This window comes from Arachis stenosperma, chromosome 9, assembly GCF_014773155.1.
Source record: "Arachis stenosperma cultivar V10309 chromosome 9, arast.V10309.gnm1.PFL2, whole genome shotgun sequence".
Taxonomy (NCBI): domain Eukaryota; kingdom Viridiplantae; phylum Streptophyta; class Magnoliopsida; order Fabales; family Fabaceae; genus Arachis; species Arachis stenosperma.
Genome location: NC_080385.1, coordinates 159264374 through 159286198, shown reverse-complemented (window position 1 = coordinate 159286198; position 21825 = coordinate 159264374). Strand labels below are relative to the sequence as shown.

The window sequence follows — 21825 nt, the reverse complement described above, 5'->3', positions numbered from 1 at the left end:
AATATATTGTTTATTGGAGTAATTTTGAAGGTGGGAAATGGGGAAATAAAAAGGAGAAATTAATATTTAGAATTAGAGTTTAATTTTGATGTATTAATAATATAAAATAATATTTATACAATTATTTAATTATATTCGTTCTATTAGATAATTATTTATGCAGTAAATATAAAATGTAGTTATTTTTTTAGACATATCGTTACCATTAATGTTATTATTCATGCGGCTAATATAAACTGTAGTTGTTTATTTAATTATATTCGTTCTATTAGATATATTCGTTTGTAGTATCAAAATTATAATTTTAAAACTAAAATCAGATTTTTTTTAATGTCAAATGCGGATCTTTATGAATAGGATTGTAAGTGAGTTAAACCAACTCATGAGCTAATTTGGGCTTGACTCGTTAATAGTTTAATAAGCTGAATTCGTGAGCTGGTGAATCGAGTTTGAACTTAAAATTAAATTCATAAATTAAATGAATCGAGCAGCTCATTAGTTCGTGAGTTGGCTTGATTATATATATATGTAGGATATGAATACAAAATTTATAATTAATATATAGTCAATATATAAAAATTGATTTTTCAAACATTTTTTAATATATAAATTATAATTTATTGATATATAATTATAGATTATGTTCTGTTATTTGAACCCGCTTGTAAGCTTTTAATAAGCCGGGTTCGAGTTTAAAAAATAAGTTCAATTGTTAAAAATTAAGCTGTCAATCAATCTCAATTTCTGTGAAACAAACTTAAGTTTGGTCTAACTCAACACACTCCTAACCCTATTTGTGAATATTTATGAATATGATATTTTTCTTTTGGTCTTGGAATATGGTTTTATTTTTCTGGTATTTGTTGTTCTTTTGTTTTTTGGGTCTTGGTTGTTCTTGTTTCTTTCGCATAATGATAACTGCTGAACCAAATTAGGCCCAAAAACAGAGAACAACTAATTAAAATGAGTTCTCAGTAGCCCTTCACTAGTTATGCCACACAGGCCCAGGTTCGGTGCACGTCACAGTGTTGTTCTTTTTAATCAACTATATTTACCATATAAATAATATATGAAATGATCTTATTAATATCTGTTCTAAAATATATTCTATTAAAATGATTCAAAATATTTTTTATATTTTTAATACTTTAAAAATGAATGTTATAGTGTCTAAAAAATAGTGTTTATTTGTCAAAAAACATTAAAAATTAATATTTAATTTAAAAAATATAAAAATAAATAATTTAAAAAAAATTAAAACTTACTAAAAAAAATAAGTTAGCTAAATCTTAAATAAACCTTTCCTTTAATCCACGTGTACGAACACTATGAGACGGTACAGAAGAGGAGATTGTGGACTCCCACAGTGTATACTAGTCGTTTAGCTTACTTTGAAGCCTAGTACTCTCTCCCACTTCAGCTTGTTCCCTCTCACTTCTCTGCGATCGTTTTCTCATTCTTTCTCCGCCCGCCGCCAGATTTCTGCGCCGATCATTCCGGAGATTTCATCATCCTTGTAGTTCCGCCAACCACTGAATTGCGGTCTATCTCTATTTTAAATTTTTAATCGGTTATTAGCTCAATTGCTCTTACTATTATATTTTAGGTTTATTTTGTTTTTTTTTTGTGTTTTTTTTTCCCCTGCAGATTAGTTTGATAAAGTTAGAACCTTGAATTTAAGGTGTGGTGGACGAATGTATATAGTGGAATTGAGAGTCTTTCGGTAGAAGAGAAAGTTTGCATTACTGAGAGAGTGAGAACTGGGAAGGTCTCCTCTGAATAGTTGCTGTGGTGAATCATTTGAGTCATTTGAAACATTTGCCAGAGAAAAAAATGGTACTTTCCAAACTATGATATACGGATACCGTTTGCATGCAAATGCCAACTCTCAATCTTAATTTCTTAGCGTTTAATTATTTAATATTATGTTTTAATGCTCATATTATATGATGTTTGCTTGAAAATCGTATATGATATTACGCAGATTAAGTGTTCCTTCGTTGTGCTCACAAGTCACCATGCTATCAATATGACAAATTAAAATGACCAGTTTATGGTATTATGCTGTACATTCAAAAAATAAATGCTGCTGCTACAGCATAGATATGATGATTCTGTGCCTCGATTGGTTTTATTTCCAGTTTCTTTAAACATGAGGCATCTTAGGGTTTTAATTTGGGAAATTTATGTTGAAGATATACAAAAGTCGGTACTCTTACAAATCAAATGTGGGTTGAATCTTGTTAGAGGGGAACAAAAAGGTATTCTAGTATCAAACTTTTATGGTGGCTGCCTGGCTGGTGAGAATTATGTAACTGTCCTTTTGTATATGTTATGTTCAATATGCAGTTTGTAATCTATAGTGGTGGTTGATGAGAAAATATGTAGTGTAATAAACTTTTGTGGACAATGGTAAAACATATTATTCAAACTTTGTGGATGGGATAGTATAAGTTGTTACTAGAAACTTCATTGAAAACTTTGGTTTAAGGGTATTTACTTTGCCTGTCATATACATTGGAGTTTGTTTCGCTGTTTATCATTATTCTATACTGCATTTTTTGCCTATAAAGATAAACATTTTTAGCTTTTTTTGTTATTTGCAATCTTTTCAGCATAAAAACTTCTGGACGGCACAGGATACTGGCTGCTTAACTGAAGAAAATATGGGATATGAGAATGTTTCTAGAACTGAACAAAAGCGTGGTCATCAGTGGTTTATGGATTCAGGTGAACTGCAAGTATTCAGCAACATTAAGAGGCAGGCAGTTGAATCTGTTAATGGGAACCCAATTTCAGGAGTTTCTCATGTAAATATTTCTCCATGGGACATCAATTCAGGATTTCATTCAGTTACAGGACAATTTTCTGACCGTCTCTTTGGATCTGAGCTACGAGCTCTCAATATGATTGATAAGAACATGACATCAATTAGAAGTGGTAACTTGAACACAGGAAGCAAGGATTTTGAGAATCAATATGGTAATAATCCATCAGTGGGTTTATCAATATCCCATAACATTGAGGACCCTTCACCATGTCTCAGTTTCGGTGGAATCAGAAAAGTCAAAGTTAATCAAGTAAGAGATTCTGACAGTTGTATGCCTTCATCCATGGGGAACTCCTATGGCAATGCTGATAATTGTTTAATGTCAATAGGTTCTGGGTATAGCAAGGATGATGGAAACATATCATTGGGCCCAACCTTTAACAATATAAATGATAATTCCATCTCTATGCAGACCTCAATAAGTAAGACCAATGGCAATCTTGTTCCAATGGATCATGCCTTCAGTAAGGGGGATGGTAGTTTTATGTTGATGGGGCACAATTATTGCAAAGGGGATGAAAATATTTTATCAATGAATCAGCCCTTTGACAGGGGAGATGGAAATTTCATATCAATGGGCCAAACATATGATAAGGAAGACAGCAATGTGATATCTCTGGCTACCTCTTATAACAAGGGGCATGAGAACTTTATGTCAATGGGTCCAACCTACAGTAAATCTGGAGAAAATTTCATAAATATTGGCGCTTCATATGACAAGGGCACTGATCATATAATGTTGATAGGTACAACATATGATAAGGTAGATTCAAATATTGCATCGACAGTTCGTTCACATGAGCAAGGCGACTCCAACTCCTTACCAGTGACCCAAAACCATAGTAAGGGTGAGGCAAATACGATATCTTTTGGAAGTGTTCATGAGAGCTGTGAACGAAATCTTAACGGAGGGATCATTAGTGGTTATGATCTGTTGATGGGCAACCAGACTTCAGCTCATGATTTGGATGGGCAGAAGACTGTGACTGAGTCAAACTCTGAACTACCTACAGATAGCAATCCAAAATCCAATCCTAGTACTGATTCTACACCTAAGAATAAAGATCCAAAGACAACCAAGAAGGCTTCTGCTAACAACTTCCCTTCAAATGTTAAAAGTTTGTTATCAACTGGTATTTTTGATGGTGTTCCTGTGAAATATGTTTCCTGGTCAAGAGAGGTAAACTAATTACTAGTATATTGCTTTCTTCTCAGGGGTGTCATTGTTCTTTTATAATGAATAATTTCTTTCAGTGTATTTGGTATTTTTCTTGGTAGAGAACTCTCAGAGGAATCATAAAGGGAACTGGATATCTGTGTTCATGTGATGACTGCAAACAGTCCAAGGTTAGCACTGCAAATTGTTGTTTCTTTGGTATTTTATGATTCTCAAGGTTGTGCTCATACATTAAATTCTGTAATGAAGGCTCTTAATGCATATGAATTCGAGCGTCATGCTGGTGCCAAGACCAAACACCCTAACAATCACATATATTTTGACAATGGAAAAACTATCTATGCTGTTGTTCAAGAGCTGAAAAACTCTCCTCAGGAGATGCTTTTTGATGCAATTCAAAGTGCATCTGGCTCTACCATCAACCAGAAGAACTTCCGCATTTGGAAAGGTAATGGTAGTTTAGTTGCATCATTGTGGTTAACAACTGAAAATATATGGTGTAACCATATTAATTTGCATGCTTGAACATTCCCCTTTATCAGCATCATATCAAGCTGCAACTCGGGAGCTTCAGCGGATCTATGGAAAGGACGAAGTGATTGTACCATCTTGAGCTCATATTTTTTTTCTTGGATTTTCAGAATGATGATAGATATGTGATATGTGCATAGTGCATAGCAGCTCAATGACATAGCAGCTCAATTTTTTTTCTTTGGAAATGATTTTTATATATATGGTGATTTTGTCATTCCCTCGCAATTTGCAGATATCTTGTCACATTTCAGGGAACAAACTATTTTAATATATGAGGAGCTCTTAGTTTCGTAGGTCAATATTCCGGTTTAGCTCAATTTTGCTGAATGCTGATGCCAGACCATCATTCAACGTCATTTTTAGTTTTAAGAAAATTGTCTTTATTGCAGATTTGTTGTGTTCTATTGTTATGATTTTTTTATAAAAAAAAAAAATTTAGTCAGGTATTGTAATGCAAACTTAAATTCTGTAATCAAAATAATACTAGACCAATAATCAATGCTATAGCATAGCTTATATCAAGCATTTTCCTTTCCCTCTCGTTTTTTGGTGGTAAAAGTTCCATTCAGTGAGAAAGTTACTGTTCATAGACCGAACACTTAAACTTGTGTCTCTGATTAGTTATAAGTCTATCATGAATCAATACTCATCATTGGAGTCAATTTTAACATCCTTTCTGATTATCTTCTTTGACATCCTACCGAAGACCCAAGAAACTTTAGAAATAATACAAACTTGAGGGATCACCTATATAACACCCCACAATTATGGAAGAGGCACTTGGGAATTTAAATAAAATAAAATATAAAACACTGGAAGTCATCAATTATTAACTCGCCATGAATTTCAGCTCACCAGGCATTTCGTCAGAGGCGTAAAGGGTGAAAAGTTTGTATAAGAATCATTATGTGAAGTACCCTTCAATTATTGCTCCATCCATATGGAGGTAAAATCAAGTGCATCATCACTCTTGAATTCATCTATGTATGTATATATGTACGTATAAATATCTGCAAAGCCTCAGTAAGGGTAGTTGATTGGTTCTGGCTGAATAGCTTTCTGAACAAGTTCAGCTTGCTCCTTAAGGTGAACACTCAGAAAACCAGTGGCTACAGCTGCAGACGGAGCACGACCGACATAATTGATGTCTTCATAGCCTCCTCTGCCAAGAGCCTTCAACGACGTTATAAGCCGCGGTAGAACATAAGTGTATGCCCCCATGTTCATTGGCTCTTCTTGACACCAAACAATTTCCGCATCTACCATAACACAACACACAAATGAGTGAAATAGTCAGTAGATTCAATCATTTGGCTTTGAATTGAACCACTGGTTGTTGCATTCAGGAAGGAAGTAGATTTATTACTACTATCACTGGAAAATACTTACTTGGATATCGCTTGAGCTCTCGTTGGACGAGGTCATAAGGGAAAGGACATAGCTGCTCAACCCTACAGATTGCAACATCTTTTGCATCTTGCTTTCGTCGTTGTTCGTCGAGTTCATAATAAACCTGCAAGGGATACCAGATATTGGCAGTTATGATTAGAATATAACTATTTATGCGTCTCTTTCTATTAGCTTTAAGTTTTTGGAAAAATTAATTTCTTGACAGATAGTATCAGAACTTCTATGATCGAAAGGTCTAAAATTTAATACTCATTAACTTTCAAAAGAAAAAATTTCAACATAAGACAATAAGATGAGAAAAAAGCCTATGCAAAATTCACAAAATCCAAAGAGAGACTAAGACGTGTTATGAAAAACATATTAATGGATGCCATAGCATATTATAAATAACATACCTTTCCAGAGCAGAGTACCAGACGCCTGATACCCTCCTCAAGATCAGAGTGGTTATTTTGATCTTTGATGAGGCGCTTAAATCTGGTACCCTGTTTGTCGAAACCCGGGTGTCCTTGGACATCATCAAACTCAGATAAATGTGATCTACAATCCTTATGCCGAAGCAGGTTCTTAGGGGACATTACAATTAGAGGTTTACGGAATTCTCTATGTATCTGAAAAAGGGAAGGGTGGAGAAATTAATCAACATAAACTTTTAAGCAGAATGAGCTAAAACATTATGCCAATACCGACCTGCCGCCTTAGAACATGGAAGAAATTTGCAGGAGTTGTAACATTTACAACCTGCCAATTACACTCCTGAATTTGTTTCCTAAGAGTTGGCTCCATTACAGGAATCACATAAGGATTATCATCAGCCATCTGCAAGAAAATTAGAGAACATGCTAATTTAAATACTACCAAGAATAAAACATTGAAAGGTGAACTCAATATTAAGAGCAGCGAAAGAAATCATGACATAGATTCATAACAGATTACCTGAAGATAACGTTCCAATCTTCCACTTGAATGCTCAGGTCCCTGGCCATCATAACCATGCGGAAGTAACACTACCAGTCCGGTCTGCCTGAGCCACTTAGACTCACCAGAACTCAAGAAATTGTCAAATATCACTTGAGCACCATTAGCAAAATCACCAAATTGAGCCTCCCAGATCACCAACGAATTCGGATTCTCCATTGAGTAACCCAATTCAAATCCAAGAACACCAAACTCAGAAAGTGAGCTGCATATTCCATTAAAAAGATTTCTTAGATGAAGACATTCAACATCAAAAATTAAAATGCAAAAGATGCCCGGAAAGAAGATTACCTGTTGCTAACAGTAAACATTTCTTCATTTTGGTTACTTATGACATGGTCTAGGGGGCAGTATTGCTCCCCAGTTGCCTGATCATGAACTACAGCATGGCGGTGACTAAATGTTCCTCTTTCAACATCCTGACCACTTAGCCGAACATGGTTACCTTCGACTAACAATGTAGCGAAAGCGAGTGCCTCGGCAAAGCCCCAGTCAATATCTTCTCCTGATTCGATCATTTTCGCACGCTGTTCATAAATTCTCTTTACTGCTTTATGAGGAGTGAAATTTTCAGGTAAGATTGTTATTGCTTTCCCAACATTTTTTAAAATCTCCGGTTTCACTCTGCACAGGATAGATCATATTTCAGCAGTGTTTTAGAAACAATAGAAAATATTCCAAAGGAACTATAACTTATCATACCCAGTGTTCCGAATACGCGAAAGCTGTTCAGGTGACTTGAAACCGGACCAATATGCAGAAAGCCAGTCCCTTCTTTTTGGAACATAATCTTTGCTAGCCAAGAATTCTTCATTTAGAATTGACATGACCTTCTTGTGTATCTTATCAATGTCCTGCTGTGTCACCTCCCCTGATTCCAAAAGTTTCTTCTGATAAATCTCTAGAGCTGATGGATGGTTTCGAATCACCTAGGTATATAGCTCATGCAATTAAAAATCTAATTGACTCATGCATATAAAAGGACTAGAATAATTAACAAGAGGGCTAACCTTATACATTTCAGGCTGTGTAAAAGATGGTTCATCAATTTCATTGTGACCAAATCGACGGTAGCAGACCAAGTCAACAACCACATCTGAATGGAAAGTCTGGCGCCACTCGGCTGCAAGTTCACAGGCATGAACAACTGCTTCCACATCATCACCATTCACATGAAAGATGGGAGCATTTAAGGCCTTAGCAACATCAGTGCTATATTGAGAAGACCTTCCAGCCTTTGGATCAGTTGTAAATGCAACTTGATTATTTAACACAATGTGAATAGTCCCACCAGTAGTGTAATTCGGTAGTGCACTAAGGTGAAGGGTTTCATAGACCACACCTTGTCCAGCAAAACTACCATCTCCATGGATCAACACACCCATATTCTTCTTCCTGTCCACATCATTCGAGAAATACTGCTTTGCTCGAGTTTTCCCAACCACAACTGGATTGACAGCTTCCAAGTGACTAGGATTCGCCAACAGAGACAAATGTAACCTTCTTCCACTCCGAGTTGGGCGATCATACGATGTTCCCAAGTGATATTTAACATCACCAGTTCCTGTGTATAGCCCAACTTCATCCTGAGGTTGGCCACCACTAAATTCGCAAAAGATCTGGCGAAGTGGCTTCCGGACCACATTGCCTAAAACATTAAGTCTTCCCCTATGTGCCATTCCCATGACAATGCTCTCAACCCCAAGATCAGCTGCTCTATCAAACATTTCTTTCATGCCAGGAATAAGTGTCTCTCCTCCTTCAAGCCCAAATCTCTTTGCTGATTTCCACTTTGTTGCCAAGAAATTCTCAAAAAGAGTACTCCAGGAAAGCCTATCAATGATAACCTCGCGACGCTCCCGATCATACTGGGTAGGTGTGGGAGTTTCAATCTTGTCTCTAAGCCAATTACACTTGTCCCGGTCCGGTATATGCATGTACTCATACCCAATGCTTCCGCAGTAAGCTTGCTCAAGCCGTGTCAAAATGGATCTAAGGGTCTGCACTGGCCTATTCTCGGACAAAAATCCAGACATCCTCCAAACCCCCAAGAAGAATTCTCTGTCAAGATCAGCCTCAGTGAACCCATAAAAGGCAGGGTCTAATTCATCAGGGATTTTTCGTTCTTCCAAACCCAAAGGATCTAACTTTGCTTTCATGTGGCCATTAACCTGATATCCTCTCACCAATAACAGCAATTTCATACTCTCCTGGATTGTTTGGCCCGAAATCCCTGGTGCTGTGGAAGCTTGACCAACAAAGTTCCTAAAGAAATTGTCCCAAGATTCGTCCACACTGTTAGGATCAGCTTCCCAAGCTCTTTGAAGCTCCTCAAGATACACACTGCTTGTTCCATCTAAGAAGTTGTCAGTCAACTTGGAAAGGGGAACAGCACGCGGCACAGGCGCTGATTCTGCTTTGGATTTGAAAGTTGTGGTGTGGAAGTTTCTAGAAGCTGGTGGAATTGGAACTGCCGTAGTCCTTGCTACATGATAATACGATCTACCCCTATAGATATTTCTTCTAACTGCATGCTTAGCAATGCTGGAAGCAGCTCTAAACCATGCCATGCTTTCTCACAATCAAGAATATCAACAATTTCTCAATACCATCAGTGTTCCCTAATTCCTATCAATGATGGAGCCAACGAACGAAGAATTTATGTAAGTTCACATGTTTCTAGTAATTTAGATTTTGTAACAGATATATAAATTACTCAATGCTGCTTCACCCAAAAAATTAAAAAAGAACAAGAAATGGTAAGAGGATAACCTGAAAATGATAGAGAAGAGTGCAGGAACTTTGATTCGCAGTGAAGAAGAAGATAATGAATGTAATGGCAGTGAATGAAAGATGCTACTTTAATGCAGAACCATACAGAGTACGTCTCCTTCCAGAATGTGTTTGCTCTTTAATTTGCCCATGCCAACAATACCAGACATCTTTCTTACTTTTTTTTTTTCTGTTTTTTTTTGTGGGTCCCAAATTCACAATACACAAAAGACAAGTCTACTCTCTAGAACTCCCTTTGGAAATGATAGACTCGTCGAGAAAGTTCTCATCCTTATTATTATTATTATTATTTTATTATTATTATTATTATTTATTAAAATAAAGTGATAATTAGAACTTTAAATATTTCGATTTAAGATTAATTAGTCAGTAAAAGAATACTAATTAAATTCTTTACGATAAAAAAAATGGCTATATATATTCTTAATTCTTCCGTCAATAAATAGTACCAAACCAAATTACTCATATATTTCATTATTTACATTTATATATTTCCATATTTGCATTTATATAGTATATGTTTCCTTACCGACGACATATAACCAATATAGTATTGAACAATAAAACATTCATTATTAATTTTCGTATAACTATAACATTTATCAACTTAGAAATCTACACCAAATTGTCATTTTACTTATTATTATCATTATTATTATTATTATTATTATTATTATTCAATATAGACTTTGTTTTGTTCGCGCGAGAATTTGAATTAAGTGCGGAGACTAAAAAATTGATTTTAAAAATCTAACTACTATCCATTGTTATGTTATCCTATAACCAGTTATTTATTTACAAGACTTTCATCATTTAATTAGCGCATTTTATTTTTGTCAACTCCCTTCAATGAGTTTTGGTTTACAGTACAGTTTTCAACCTTTAAAAACCCGGTCTTTCATTAGTTTGGCAAGAAACGATCATAACTAACAACATACTACAGAAATTAAATATTTTAACTATATTGTAGGGCTTTACCCGTGAGGGAGCCCTTCCAGAAATTCTCAAAGGCCTGGGCCAAACCCAGGCCTAAGAGGGGGTTTGGAAATAGTTTTCAACCAGCAATAGACGCGCTTCGGTTAGAACCTCACTAGCTGCGTCATTGCCCCACGCGCAAAGATGCTTAGCTACTTCTCAGAGTCTTACTTTTATAGGAAGCTGAACCAACTCCTCTTATTGGTTTCACCCGATGTGGGACTCTGCAGCTTAACAATACAGAGAAAGAATAACAAGTGCTACTAGCCTACTACGAGCATAAGAGATATAGCGATTGATATCCATGTGGCTTTTAACCACGGATATCCAATTATCCATAATGGTTTCTATAACCCCAGTTCTATGGAAGGCATAGCTCATCTCTGATAACTAACTCAGCAAGCGTATAACATCTTTGTTCAGAGTATTGAAGCCAATTTTTTAAAATTAAAATAACAAAGGACGATGAACCACACAAGTCATAGTACTCCTTTTAAAATTACAGGATTCATGATAACCAGAGTTGCTTCAAGTGTATGGTGATGGTTTTTAAACATTTAAAAGATACTACCAGATAAATATTCTTTTTCATGTGTCTACCCAAAAGTTTTAGGGCTAGTAGATTTTAGTAATTTTGGCCCGCAATTAGCTAGCACAAATATCAAATTATCTTTAACAAATAAATTTTATTAATTTATGTGTACAAACTCTGATAAATATAGGTATAAATTATGTTAATTTATGTATACAAATTTTGATAAATAAAAATATAAACTATGTTTTATGTGTACAAATTCCTGAAAATATGACTACAAAATATTAGGGTAAAAAACCATATTAAGCCAAATGAGTCAAAAAATAACGTAAATACGCCAAAGCAAAAATCGTTTCAGCAATAAGCCAGAAGCTATTTTTATATAATTCGAACCAGCTTGGTTCGAACTCCATTTCTACATAATTCGAACCAGCTTGGTTCGAATTATATACAAACACATACACACATAATTCGAACCAGCTTGGTTCGAATTACACATAATTCGAACCAGCTTGGTTCGAATTACACACAAACACACGCACACACTAATTCGAACCAGCTTGGTTCGAATTACACACAGTAATTCATGGTATAATTCGAATTATGCTGTTAAAAAATTAATAATTTATTAAAAAAATTTATTAAAAAATTTATTAAAAAAATTAATAATTAAAAAATTAAAAAATATATATTTTTATTTCATACGTTAAAAAAAAGTTAACAAAATATTTAATTACGAGACTTCTTTAAAATATTAATGAGCTATCAATTTGAATTCCATACAATACTTTTCTGTCCATTTTTAATAGTTCATGAATATTTTTTAATAAATTTTTTTAAATTATACTACAAAAAATATTTTATCCTATGCAAAACAATTTTAAAAAAATGGCTTAAAAATGTTATGAGTACTATGAAAATTTGTAATGTTATAATAACTTAGGTAAATACATGCATGTACTCAAATTTTAAATAAAATACTCTACATAGTCAATAATAATTTAAAAATGAAATAAAATATTTTATTCTATACAAAATAATTAAAAAATATATTTTATTCTATACAAAATAATTTTAAAAAATGGCTTAAAAGATGTTATGAGTACTATAAAAGTTTGTAATATTCTAGTGATTTAGGTAAATACATGATAAAAATATTTTTTCTTTAATTTCTAAATTATTAGTGACTATGTGGAGTATTTCTTTAATGTCCTAAGTCATTAGGACATTACAAATTTTTATATTACTTCTAACATCCTTTAAGCCATTTTTTAAATTATTTTGCATAGAATAAAATATTTTTTTGTGGTATAATTTAAATAAATTTATTAAAAAATATTCATGAACTATCAAGAATGGGCAGAAGAGTATTGTATAGAATTCGAATTGCTCACCATATAATTTGAATCAGAGTAATTCGAACTTCCCTATGCGTAATTCGAATCATGTAATATCTCACCATATAATTTAAATAATTTTATTAAAAAATTATCATGAATATTTTTTAATAAATTTATTTAAATTATACCACAAAAAATATTTTATTCTATGCAAAATAATTTAAAAAATGGCTTAAAGGATGTTAGAAGTAATATAAAAATTTGTAATGTCCTAATGACTTAGGACATTAAAGAAATACTCCACATAGTCACTAATAATTTAGAAATTAAAGAAAAAATATTTTTATCATGTATTTACCTAAATCACTAGAATATTACAAACTTTTATAGTACTCATAACATCTTTTAAGCCATTTTTTAAAATTATTTTGTATAGAATAAAATATATTTTTTAATTATTTTGTATAGAATAAAATATTTTATTTCATTTTTAAATTATTATTGACTATGTAGAGTATTTTATTTAAAATTTGAGTACATGCATGTATTTACCTAAGTTATTATAACATTACAAATTTTCATAGTACTCATAACATTTTTAAGCCATTTTTTTAAAATTGTTTTGCATAGGATAAAATATTTTTTGTAGTATAATTTAAAAAAATTTATTAAAAAATATTCATGAACTATTAAAAATGGACAGAAAAGTATTGTATGGAATTCAAATTGATAGCTCATTAATATTTTAAAGAAGTCTCGTAATTAAATATTTTGTTAACTTTTTTTTAACGTATGAAATAAAAATATATATTTTTTAATTTTTTAATTATTAATTTTTTTAATAAATTTTTTAATAAATTTTTTTAATAAATTATTAATTTTTTAACAGCATAATTCGAATTATACCATGAATTACTGTGTGTAATTCGAACCAAGCTGGTTCGAATTAGTGTGTGCGTGTGTTTGTGTGTAATTCGAACCAAGCTGGTTCGAATTATGTGTGTGTATGTGTTTGTATATAATTCGAACCAAGCTGGTTCGAATTATGTAGAAATGGAGTTCGAACCAAGCTGGTTCGAATTATATAAAAATAGCTTCTGGCTTATTGCTGAAACGATTTTTGCTTTGGCGTATTTACGTTATTTTTTGACTCATTTGGCTTAATATGGTTTTTTACCCAAAATATTACTAGTCCAAAATAATAATATTTGGTGACTGTGTAGCATTACCGTGCTTCTAATGTATTATTAAATACTTGAAAAAATTCGACAGAGACTTTATACTGATGGCCTATTTGTTGACCTCATATAGCCATGGCCACATCTCAAGTTTGATTCCCAGCTTGATAGAACTTGTATTGTGTGTGTGAGTGTGGTGTGCATGAGTAGGTAACACCTAGGATTAGGGCTGTCCAATTCATTGACAAAAAAAAAATCTTGTAAAAACTCCATATGATCGTAACTAGTTTTTCATTTCTTTAAAACTCACCATATACCGACTCGTGTAAACTAAAGATTCATGGGAGCATCGTATTCGTTAGAAGGTGATGGCAAGACTTCAAAATAACCGAAGCAAGATACGGGGGCAAGGAATGCATACCAAAAGAAATTAACAAAAAGAGAACGAGCAGATGAAGAGAGTGGAAAAGAAAGAAATAGTAAACAAAAATTGTCAAAGAAAACGCTCAAAAGTTTATGGGTAAGTGGCAGTATCATTCCCAATCACTTAACATACGATATAATTTTAATTTTAATTTACTTTAAGAAATTCAGTTGCCAGTTCCAGCGTATAAGCCATTGTGATTGAATGAAGTGATCAAGTGAAACGACTGCAACGCTATGAGCCTATGATGCAGAATAATTGGTTAACTTTTAAGCACAACATTGGCGGTGAGGAAGCAAAGAAAGGATTCCGTTTGTTTCCATTTAAGAACATTCCTTGCTATACTTACGATTGTCTACATTCCTAAGCAAACCAAACCAACAAAATTAGAGCACTTGGAGTGATATACTTTGAAAGTGTTAAAGAGAGTATTTCTGATAATCTATCCGAAGCAAATTAACTAGTCACAACAAATTCCACCAACTAAATTTGTAAAAAAAAAAAAGGAAAAAGAAATTTAAAACACTAACTTTAGAACATGACATTTGCAGTTGGGAAATACAGGGGACAAATACACGCTCCCACTTATAATGTCATCAATATAACTTTAGCACCTCATTAGTGAAACTATAGAGCCTTCACCCTCTTGCTGCAGTGAAGATGCTGGTTCTTCTCATGAACCACAGCAAGCTGACTTTGCTGCAGGTTGACTACCACCAGCGCCGGCATCTGGTTGGTTAATCTTGATAGTCTGCGGCTGCACCATCAGAGAAGAGATATTACATTATTCAGGGAAACAATAACAAAGAAAAAAGAAATAACATTCAGGACCGCAAAGAAAAATATCTACAAAATACCTCCGTTTTAGAATCTGTGTCTGCAAGCCTTTGCTTGATGTCTCTTGCTATTGAAAAGAAAACCTCCTCTACATTCATGTTTGTCTTTGCACTCTGCATGTGTTATCCAATGTAAATATCATGAAATCGCATATGCTTTCGACAAAATGTGATTGTGAAGTATGTTGCTACTCACAGTTTCAAAGAACTTGATACCATACTCATCAGCAAGAGCTTGTCCTCTGGCAGTAGGCACAGCCTACAGGAGAAAAAGGAACACCTTTAGCTTTCATCAATGGAGAAGAATAATAACATAAAGACAGATTAAGAAGACGGAGATCTATCAATATCAAATTAGCAGACAACTTTGGCTTGTATAGGTAGTCAATTGAGCAACAGCTGCTTGGTCGGTTACTTTTAAAATACAGTCAACCATGGTGTAAGATGTAAATTGTAAACAGGAAAACAACCCCAGATGTACATACCCTCTTACTTTCATCCATATCAGCCTTGTTTCCCACGAGTATCTTGTTTACATTGTCAGAAGCATGTTGTTCAATATTGCGAATCCAATTCCTAATATCTGAATAGAAGGAAACTAGCTACATTAAAAATTGAAAGCTGGGCAGAGTAGGCAAAGGAAGTTCAACCATAAAAGACATGAGAAATTAATTAGAGGAAGAGTCCTGGGGGAAAAAAGAAAAAAGAAAAGAAGATAAATCATTTTAATGGGTCAGTTAAAGAAATGAACAATATTGAAATGTTAGTGCAAAAAAATACATCAAAATATCACAGGAATGCAATTGATTGAAATATCTATAAACTTTCAAGAAGACCAAGGACAGTAGCGTACTATTAAAAGATGCCTCATCGGTAACATCATAAACCAGCAAGATACCCATGGCTCCACGGTAATAAGCTGCAACAAAGTGTGGCATTGTAAGTTGAAAATATATATAAAGTTTTCTTTGGTCAAAGAAATGGAGTATAGAATAAACATATAGAGAATTGTAACCTTCTATAAATACTAAATAGGCAGATGCTTACTCTTCTTTTTCCTTTTTCTTTTTCTTTTTTTAAATTAAGTAGCAAGGAAGAATGATTCAAGTCACTATTTCTTCAAAAATTGTAACTTATAAGTAAAGAAATTATTTTCTATAAAAACTTTCACAAGTTAAAACTTAAGATAATGTACTGATCATGCTTCAATATTTAATTTCCTTCAAATATACACTTTCAATTAATCATAACAACCACACTATTTTCATCTTCGACTAACTTCCACAGGAATGCATGTCAACATACAAGATAAACCCATAAATTATCCCTTTCCTAGTATATGAAGAAGAAACAAAGTACACAGTTAACAAATACCTGTGGTAATAGTTCGAAATCGCTCCTGACCAGCAGTATCCCATATTTGTAACTTAATGCGTTTGCCGTCCAGTTCAATGGTCCTTATCTTAAAATCAATGCTGTCATATAGATTATTATAGTAAGTCCTTTTTTCCCCATCAACAGAAAAATACACATATGCTTGTGTTCAATTGTTTACATTAACAGAGATTAAACATACAGGCAACCCAGTACAACAACAATGAGTAAGTTATACAATAAAAATACCAAATGAGCTTTAGACATCAAGCACTTCAGAAGCTTATTGGACGAGAACCAGAAAATTTATTCCAGGTAGCCATATACTCAGTAGACAATATAATTACAAGGTAATAGTTGCTGAAACATTTTAGATATAAAGGTGTGCAGAGACTAACCCAATAGTGGTGATAAAACTTGTTGTGAAAGAACCATCAGAAAATCGCAAAAGCAGACAACTTTTCCCCACACCTGAAATAGCTTTCAGTCAGTTAAAAAACAAAAAGACTACGACCAAAGAAAGCCAAACTAACATAAACACTAGAGGACAAGACTCTGATATTTAGCAATTATACAATCCCCTTAGACCTTAAGAATTAACACACTTATCCCAGTCAAACCAAGGTTACTTAATAACCTGCTGAAGAAAATTTCTGAAAAAACCCCTAAAAACTCAAGTGTACGGTCTCCCTTACCCTAGAAGATTAAGCATTTCATGAGATTAATTGAACTCAAAAGGTTGAAAGTTGACCAACTACCGTTTTAATGTCCGATTCTAAATAATCAAAAGTTAATAAACGTAAGTAAAACAAAAGAGCAGCATAAGAGTGAAGATCTGGAAAATAAGAGCAAGGTATTTTAGTTTCCATGATAGTGGAAACAAGGGATGGAGAAAAAAAGAAGAGATTTTGAGGGTTGAAAAGGAGGGAATGGGATAAGCAAAAACGAACCGCTGTCGCCAATAAGAAGGAGCTTGATTAGGTAATCGTAATCTGCACGAGCCCTAGCTGGTGGTGCCGCCATCGATGCTTACCACTAAACTTTGAAGGCAGAAAGTGAGAGAAGGGTTATGGTATATCCGAGAGAGAGAGGGAGAGAGAGATCGGATGGGAAGAGAGGGAAGAGGTGGCGTCGGAAATGGTTAGAAGAGAATCGGCGGTGACATGGGAAGAGATCGGAGAGGAAACCACCGATTCAAACGGGTCTTCGTTTTCTCTCTCTCTTCTCTTTCTCTCTCTTCTTTGATGTTTCTTTCTCTCTCTATCTCTCTCTCTCTCTCGGAGTCTATGATTATTGATTAGCGTTATGCTAGGAGAGTGGGCAATAACAGTTTCCGTTTCGTACTCCTTCCCACACTGGATTCTGCCCCCCTCACTCTCCCACTCGTGTTTCTTCTTCACATCATCAATTTAAAAAAAAAAATTTTGGTGACCATTTTTTTAAGAATTTTATTTTGATGTATCTAAATGTAAAATTATTTTATATGTACATTTAATTATATAATGTTATATTTATAAAAATAATATCTTTTATATTAAATGTGAAAATGATCATCTAAAAAACAGTTATAATTATGCGATTATATAAAATATTTTATATTATTAATATATCAAAATAAAATTTTTTAGGTTAACAAACAATACAAACTTTTCACATAATTGTTTTAGTCAAAATATAAATATATATTATATAAATAATTAAATTAAAATATTTTTTATATGAATAATAATTTTTTAAGGTAAATATCAAATCAGTACCTGAAAGATTATAACGATGACAAAATAGTACCTAACTTTTGTTATTAAAAAAATAATCCCTAAATAATTTTAAAATTTGAGAAGTGTGTCTCCGAGTTTGCCGGAACAAATCTCCGACAAACACAATGCTGACATGGCCACCGTGTATTTGGTAATTTGGCAAAGCACCCCAAACCCTAATCCCTCCTCCCTACCGAACGCACACTCCTCCTTCCTCTTCCTTCCCATCGCAACCCCCTTTCCCTCCCTCTACTCAACGGACACTCCCCCTTTCCTCTCTTTCCCCAAAGCACTCCCCCCTCTCCCTCCCCGCTTGCCATCGCTGCTAACACAGAACGTAAAATGCTGAAGATGCAGACTCGTCAACGCCGTTAAGTTCAGCAATTTCGAGAACAATGTATTTTCGTAGATATAACTTCTAGGGCAAACGGAGAGCTTCAAAGACGTCAAGGTCTTGAACGAAAAATCACCTGAAGAATGTGAACAATATCACATTTCATCGAGATACCTAAGTTGCGAACCTTATGCAAGATCGCATAATTGCAATTCTTTTAAGGACGTGAGGTTCGATGTAACAATGGCGCTCAAAATCGAGGTTGAGGACGGCGGAGGAGGTGTCGCGGCGGGTGAGAAGGGTGGAGATAGATTTCGTGAAGATTTTGAAGGTCCAAAAGTGGGAAGAGTGAAGAGTGAGAGTTGGGAGAAGTTTCTAGAGATTCCTCCAGCGGCGCGAGAGGACGCAGGTTTGTACCGCGTGTTTGGCGTTCACGAATGAGAGCACATGGAGGAGGACGCAATTGGGTAAGTCGCTGAGTCTGTCTTTGGGATTGTATTTCAGTGTACCTTGGTCTTTTGCTGTTGGACGAAAATGGCATATTGTATCCTGAAGAAGACATTAGTGTTGGTTTCATAGGTGGAAGGAGATCGGAGACGGAGGTGGGGGATTGTTATACCGCTATGGCTGGCTATTGTTATTACAGCAAATCACCAATAAAACAAGAACTGGAGCAACAAATCGGTAGAGAGAAGGGAGAACCGTTCTCGGCGTGTGAGAGATTAAGGGGAGAACCGTTCGGGAGGAAGAGGAGGGGAGTGCGTTAGAGAAGGAAGGGTGGGGACTGCATTGGGGAGGGAAGGGTTATGGTTGGAGGGGGTTTGCCAGGTCACCAAACTACGGTGGCCACGTTAGTATTGTGCTTGTCGGAGATGTGATCCGGCGAGCTCAGGGGTACGCTTGTCAATTTTTAAAATATTTTAAAAATTATTTTGTTAATAACAAAAGTCAAGTACTATTTTATTAGTGTCAGAATCTTTTAGATGCCGATTTAGTATTTACCTCTAACATTTTTTAGCCAACAAGACAATAAAAAGAGAACAAAAATATAAAAAAAAAAAGAAAAAATAATATATTTTTTAATAATTTTCATATTTTCTTTTCAACTAATTCCTACTCATTTCTTTTAACTTTTAGATTTTTTTTATACTTGAAAGTTACTTGAATTTTATTAAAATACTCTATTAACGGAAAATTTAAATAAGAATAGAGTAAATAACTATTGAAGATTTAGATGCTCATAAAATTATCTATAGAAAATCTTAAACTAATTTTATATTCATAAAAAATAATTTTTTTTAAATAAAAATATTCAATCGTTAAATTTTGGTTGATTCTATAAAAAATATTAAATTCTAAAATTATTCTTCTATCATCGTCTTCAATTTATTTTTTTTAATAACATTAACAAAAACACAAAATTTATCTCTAACCTCACACTCATCAATAGAAAACTATTCTTGTTCTCTTCTTTTTCACTTCATCATTACTCTAATACAAATAACACCACAAATCTAAAAATCAATCAATACTGTCAAATTTGACGATTCAAATTATTTAAAAAACAAAAAAAATACCAAAGTTACATATATATTCATACATTTTAAAACACAAAATAAATCCTAGCACAGCAATACATAATTCAATAACTAAATCACTAATGAGAAAAATGAAAACTCTAAGCCTTGATACTTAAGTTTTGTCAGTGAGTTGAACAACCAGTCGTCCAACGGGAAGATAAGATTCGTAGATATATGAATAGTTGATGCACTCGTTGCACATATATCGAGACAGAACGCAGTCGTCAATAGAAAATTCTGCAATGACAATGCCGATGTAGTAATCGACTTTGAAAATCTTCTTCTAGTGAGAAGAGAGTTTGGGGTTGGCCTTGTTGACGCATGTCAAAACGACGTGCGTTTTGGATTGGAAGCCAATTGCGGCAGAATTCTGCTTTACTGTCTTCATTGTGTATTCAACCTGAAAGAGCCTCTCAACGCACGGACTCCCCGTCGTAATGTTGGTGTCGTATTGATTTCTAAACATTGTCGTTTAGAGGTTTGGGCATTAGTTAGATTTTAATAGGTTGAAGATGATGATAGAAGGATAATTTTAGAATCTAATTACTTTTTTTTATAGAATCAACAAAAATTTAACAATTAAGTATTTTTGTCTAAAGAACTCATCATTTATAGATATAAGATTAGCTTAAATTTTTTATAATTAGTTTTGTCAGACGTTTAAATTTTGATGGTCAAAACTCAAAAATAATGATTTACTCATTTAAATAATATACATGACATCTTAAAATTAATTTTTCTTAATTTTATATATATATATATATATAAAAGTTGATTGATTAATTTAATTGTTTGTTTAAATAAGTGTAAAAAATTTAAATTTTATTTAATACGTACAATAATTTATTATTAACCATAAATTTTTAAATAAAATTTCAATTTATAACAAATTAATCTTTAATGCGTTACAAATGCGAGATATGATATCATCTTTCAACTTAGTTCTCATTTAGCACCCGATCAAATACAATTTCATTTCAAATGAACTCCATGTAATTACCTGATAACATTATATACAAGGACTATAGAACAAAATAATATATATATATATATATATATATATTAATAAAATATTTCATATTTAATATGTATAAACAATATTATTTTATTCAAAATAAATCAATTTGAGAGATGCTTTAGTCACGCAGATGAGTATTTTTGGGTTAAAATTTAAACAAAAAAATGCCACTCTATTATTAACTATTTAAATGTAATGTTTATAAGAGTTAATAGTTAAAATCGCTTCCGAAAGATATTTTAATTTCTATTTTTATCTCCGAAAAATAAAATTAATCAAATTCATTTTCAAAAAATAATCAATTTAGTCATGTTAGTCCTTCCATCATCTTTTGTGTTGTGACAAAAATTCATCCATTCCATAATTCAACTAATGTATCACGTCTTCGTCTTCAGCAGATAGAGCTGGCATTCTAATCAGAACCACGGAATTTATGAATTCTATTTTGGGCGACGGCTAGGCAATAGCGGCGTTGAAAGCGTAGGCAGTGACACGAGCGGCAACATGAACAACTTGCGAACATAGAATCTGCTATGGAGGTGAGGTTTGATTCTTTTGGATTTGGGATTAAGGTCTATAGATTTAGGGACTGGTTTGAAGTGATGTAATAAATTTATCTTATCAGTAACAAGTAGGTATATTAAACGAGTGCAACGTTGGCAGTTAATAAGTCATGTCAGCGAGCGTTAGCCACCTTAGCACAGGAGATGACGGAAGAACTAGTGCGACTAGGTTGGTTATCTTTCGGAAAC

General features: G+C 33.5%; 3 protein-coding genes and 1 non-coding gene across 6 annotated transcripts; 1 reads left to right on the top strand and 3 right to left on the bottom strand.

Moving 5' to 3' along the window:
• The first annotated feature begins 1407 nt into the window (after window positions 1-1407).
• Window positions 1408-5063, top strand: LOC130948836 (uncharacterized). 2 transcript variants are annotated; one of them, XM_057877711.1, is made up of 6 exons: window positions 1408-1542; window positions 1648-1836; window positions 2616-4010; window positions 4109-4177; window positions 4257-4455; window positions 4550-5063. In XM_057877711.1, the coding sequence occupies exons 2-6, from the start codon at window positions 1834-1836 to the stop codon at window positions 4618-4620; spliced, it is 1737 nt and encodes a 578-aa protein (XP_057733694.1). In that variant the 5' UTR covers window positions 1408-1542; window positions 1648-1833; the 3' UTR covers window positions 4621-5063. The 2 variants fall into 2 exon arrangements, 1 of the variants encoding a protein (XP_057733694.1); XR_009073281.1 differs by lacking the exon at window positions 4550-5063 and having other exon boundaries at window positions 4085-4177; window positions 4257-4365.
• Window positions 5064-5115: 52 nt separating this feature from the next.
• LOC130948835 (uncharacterized) lies at window positions 5116-9843 on the bottom strand. 2 transcript variants are annotated; one of them, XM_057877709.1, is made up of 9 exons: window positions 9702-9843; window positions 7940-9557; window positions 7632-7858; window positions 7221-7553; window positions 6888-7134; window positions 6642-6770; window positions 6347-6562; window positions 5931-6054; window positions 5116-5800 (listed from the first exon to the last, which is right to left on the bottom strand). In XM_057877709.1, exons 2-9 carry the CDS (start codon window positions 9497-9499, stop codon window positions 5562-5564), a joined length of 3075 nt encoding a protein of 1024 aa, XP_057733692.1. In that variant the 5' UTR covers window positions 9500-9557; window positions 9702-9843; the 3' UTR covers window positions 5116-5561. The 2 variants fall into 2 exon arrangements, with proteins under 2 accessions (XP_057733692.1, XP_057733693.1); XM_057877710.1 differs by lacking the exon at window positions 9702-9843 and having other exon boundaries at window positions 7940-9648.
• An 849-nt stretch (window positions 9844-10692) lies between these two features.
• LOC130952548 (U4 spliceosomal RNA) lies at window positions 10693-10843 on the bottom strand. Its single transcript, XR_009074728.1, has one exon. It is a non-coding gene; the product is annotated as a U4 spliceosomal RNA (small nuclear RNA).
• Window positions 10844-14560: 3717 nt separating this feature from the next.
• On the bottom strand, window positions 14561-17683 carry LOC130948845 (ras-related protein RABE1a-like). Its single transcript, XM_057877720.1, has 8 exons — window positions 17335-17683; window positions 16783-16855; window positions 16385-16485; window positions 15864-15929; window positions 15496-15593; window positions 15207-15269; window positions 15032-15124; window positions 14561-14931 (listed from the first exon to the last, which is right to left on the bottom strand). The coding sequence occupies exons 1-8, from the start codon at window positions 17405-17407 to the stop codon at window positions 14848-14850; spliced, it is 651 nt and encodes a 216-aa protein (XP_057733703.1). The 5' UTR covers window positions 17408-17683; the 3' UTR covers window positions 14561-14847.
• Window positions 17684-21825: the final 4142 nt, after the last annotated feature.